At 37.9% G+C, this 4,121-nt stretch overlaps 1 protein-coding gene across 1 annotated transcript; it reads right to left on the bottom strand.

The window, feature by feature from the left end:
• Window positions 1-2,124: 2,124 nt before the first annotated feature.
• LOC118322581 (GTPase IMAP family member 4-like) lies at window positions 2,125-3,857 on the bottom strand. Its single transcript, XM_035654292.1, has 2 exons — window positions 3,833-3,857; window positions 2,125-3,123 (listed from the first exon to the last, which is right to left on the bottom strand). Exons 1-2 carry the CDS (start codon window positions 3,855-3,857, stop codon window positions 2,267-2,269), a joined length of 882 nt encoding a protein of 293 aa, XP_035510185.1. The 3' UTR covers window positions 2,125-2,266.
• Window positions 3,858-4,121: the final 264 nt, after the last annotated feature.

Raw genomic sequence — 4,121 nt, forward strand, 5'->3', positions numbered from 1 at the left:
AGTGTCATTAAGTAGTTGATGTGACACAGCACTTAATGTGAACGTATTTGCTCTGAAAGTTCACAAGCTGCACTTTACACTGATCATTATTTGGTCGGAAAGATAAATGTCAATCTTGCCGAGCTCATGAAATACAACATTCATGTAAATCTGAAAGTACTGAATAATTTCTCTCTTTGTCTTTTGAATGAAATTAAAATACTTTTTCTCTCAGCTTTATTTCTGAAAAGCAGCACATTCATATTGGTTCAGTTGTTTTGGTTCAAAATTAAAGACAAACACAAACACTACATATTTATACAGTTGAACTTGAATGAATAAAGTTTTACACTCAAAATACAAAAACACACACACACACAGGGCTGACATGCACATGTGAAGTGATGTGCTGCCTTGCTTGCTGAAGGGTAACCGCGGCAGTGTCTGGAGGTTGAACTGGCACTAAAGCTTTGATCTGGCCCCAAAAGTCAGACCCGACCCTGAAAGAAAACTTGAATTTCCGCCTAGAATAAATAATTTCAGTAGTTTATTACAGTGTTTAGTGCAAATTATTATCAAAACTAATAAATAACAGATTCACTAATTAATTAGTTGCATNNAAATCTCATTCTGTCCGAGCCCGACCTTTTGGCAGATCCTGTTGGGTTTGGGCAGCAGTCCATCCTCCACACTGTGGTCCATGCTGGTTCCTCTGTATCCATACAGACTGAGCTGCTGCAGAGGTTATAATATGTCAGTTTACAGCTTGTTTTTGTTGCCCCACAGTGGTCAAACATCTGTTACTGCATGTGTGGAAATGCCCTTAAAACTGAGGAATGGATGGCAGAAAATGGAGGAAAAATGAATTTAAATTTCATGTCCCTCGTCGGATGAAAGGAGCTTTTGGAACTTTACAGACTTTATATCAATGATTTTTATCTGTGATTGAATTTTACTTGTTCGTCCAAACCGAGGAGTCGATATGAAAGAACCAAACTAACAAGAAATGTGCCGATCTGAGCTAAGGATATACTGCCGACCCTGACCCGAGAAATGCTGCATATGAATGTAACTTCATTGGTACAATTAAATTTTAAACAATTTGAGTTTACTCATCAGGTTTTAGTTATAGTTTAGTTTCCTTGACATTATTACTGTATATTCCTACTGGTTGTTACCTCCCCTGAATCCAACATCACCTGTTACCTGAGAAGTTAAAGTAGTCAGTATAAAAATATGGGGGTTTTAAAGAACAATGGAGTGATGCCATCCTATAGAAATATTCAGTAAAAGTACTGAATTATCATCTAATGTCCTTGAAATATATGATTATACATAATATGTGATTATTACTGGTGCAATAACAAGATGTTATCATTGTAACTGGTGGAGGTTGAGCTCACTATCCTGTTGTTTAATGTATTAACACTTCAAAGGAAATAACTACAGCTGTCACATGAATGTAGGGGACTAAAAGGTAAATTGCAAGTACTTCAAAGTTAGGTGTGGGTGGATCAACCTAAAGTACTGACGCTGTCATATATGTATATATTATTATAGTTTAGAGTGTTACAAATAAATAGGATGATGCCAACGGTAGATTACCTTTTTAAATATTGACTTATTAATTATTCTTGTTTTACTCACATATTTCTTCTGCAATCACAAACACTCCACCTCCAGTCTGAGTCAATATAATTCACAAAACATTAAATAAATGAGTCACAATTATTAATTCAAGTTTATTTATACTGCACATTTAATAGGACAGGCGTATACTGTGATTTAAAATTAGCACCAAAAAAACAGCAAAAGAACATATCAGATATATATAGATATACATATATAAAGATAAGACGATGTGGTATAGAGGGAATAATGTGTTTTTCTAGTGGAGACAAACTGTACAAAGTTCATATCTGACTGAAGGTCAAACATTACAAGAGGGACTTTAAAGGGCCGTCCACAGCAGTAACAACAACTACTGTAACAGTGTGTAAACAGTGGCCTCAACCTGCAGCTAGGGATTTAATAGTTTTGACCAAAAATAAATCAGGATACTTACAGGAACCAAAGTGGGCGTGTCGTATTCTACAGGTTGTTGTGCATTAATATCTTTCATTATAATAGTTCCAAGGATCTTGAACAGAACCGGTTCCCGAACCAGACCTCATTTGGTTGAAGAACAGTAAGACGAGGGACCACAAGGATACTGGGTCCAGAGTTTTGTGCTGCGCCCCCTGAGTGAGTTTATAAACTGGTTCTCACCACAGTTCATGTGTTGTGTTCACTCTGTGATTAGCTTACTACCCACATACTGTGCTGCACCAACAGCTGCACCAACCACACCCCCAATTATGCCGCCCACCACTACAGCTTCCACTGGTTGTGATTTTAAGTTAGCGACAAAACATAGCGCACCAAAAGTGTACGCTCCATTGAAAGCACCATGAAGGCAGGAATCAATCAATGCAGGTTTTTCTGCTTCTTCTGTTGCTGATGTTTCTAGATTTTCTTTCCAGAGGACTCCCTCAGCATTTCTGTCCATTTTATTGTAGCTTTCTCCATTTCTCCGCACCATGCTGTTGATCTTCTGCAGCAGCTCAACAACTTGAGAGGGATCTCCGTCTATGTTCTCAAAAACATGGTATCCCCCCCGACATTCCCTGACGAAGTCACGCAGAGCTGGGTTTGCTCCGATGAAGTCCTCTATGGAACCTCCTTGTTCCTTCAGATCATCTCCTCGAGTGAACAAGGCCATGGTGTGATGTGCTGCCTCTCTGCCGAAAGTCTTCTGTAATAATTTCACTGTTTTCTGTTCGTCCTCCGTCAGTCTGCCCAACTGGAGCACAACCAGGAACGCAACGGGGCCATCTAAAGCAGACAACACGGCCTTCTTGATCTCCTCCATCACCTGGACGTCAGATTTTGTTCCTCCAAACAGACCAGGAGTATCAACAACAGCCAGCTTCTGTCCATCAAACTCTCCTTTTTCCTTCTTGCAGGCCTGTGTCACTGAGGAAAGATGTATCGGAGTCTGAAAAACCGTTCTCATCAGGATGGTGTTTCCTGTCGTACTCTTACCGACTCCAGTATTCCCAACTATCACAATCTGGAGCTCTTGGTCTTTGCACTGCTGATATTCTGTTGAAATATTGTAATGAGGCTGTTGTTACTTCTCTTTACCATGAAACACGAATAATTTGAGGGATAATGCTAAAAAAAAGTAAACTGTCAGTGTCGACCTGGTAACATTTGAGACAAAGCTGTTGTTCCTGAAATTTAAAACATGTCATGTTCAATCTAATGTAATGATTAAAGATTTGAAACAGAACTGTAATAATTATTGCATTAATAAAAGTAAGGACTGTCTGTGTGTTTCTGATCTTTCAGAAGGGGGACCCGACCATAACCTCATGCTATTTGGGCATCTTGGCATGAAAAAGTTGTGGAACCCCGGTTTTAGATTAATTAACAGCTATTATACACAAACATTTGGCGTCCAACGTACAAGAGACAGAAAGTACCACACCTGTCAGAGACTAGCTGGATTAGATTCCTCTCTGAGGAGAGTCCATCAAGACAGATCACTAATTTCTGTCACGTATATGTAAACATCTGTTTACAAATGTTGATTAAGTTTAGCATTTTTTAGAAAACAGCATCAAAAATACATGAAAACACAACTGAAGCTTTACAATAAATAATGATACTATGAATGCAAATGTAACAGTTAAGATCAGCTCAGCATTGACAATCAATAAATTCTCCACTCTGAGGTAAAAGTATTTTTTTTATTAAAAGTTGACTTATCTCATAGCCACATTTAGAGTATTACTGTAAATATACTTACGAGGATGCAGAAGTTTGCTGGCCATGTTTGTCTCGTGTTGCCACTGTTGACGCTCAGGTGTTGTAGTTTCATTTTCATGACATTATTATATAAATATTGATTGTTCCCTCCCTTCATTCACATGTAACAGCCAATCGGATTACAGTACAGTAATAATAAAATTCTGTTGGATAGACTTACAGAGTCAAAATACAGAAAAAATTTTCAACATTATCCTGGTAGTAGTTTCATGTATTAACATCATATTTTATACACTGATTGATTACATGTTTTATAAGTAAAGTAAGGG

Source organism: Morone saxatilis, unplaced genomic scaffold (assembly GCF_004916995.1).
Source record: "Morone saxatilis isolate NCDOM2014 unplaced genomic scaffold, NCSU_SB_2.0 Contig14, whole genome shotgun sequence".
Lineage (NCBI taxonomy): Eukaryota > Metazoa > Chordata > Actinopteri > Moronidae > Morone > Morone saxatilis.

Coding starts and splice junctions, on each gene's coding strand:
- LOC118322581 (XM_035654292.1), bottom strand. CDS start 3,857: ATGGCCAGCAAACTTCTGCATCCTC. Junction 3,124..3,832: donor CAGCAAACTTCTGCATCCTC/GTAAGTATATTT, acceptor ATATTTCAACAG/AATATCAGCAGTGCAAAGAC.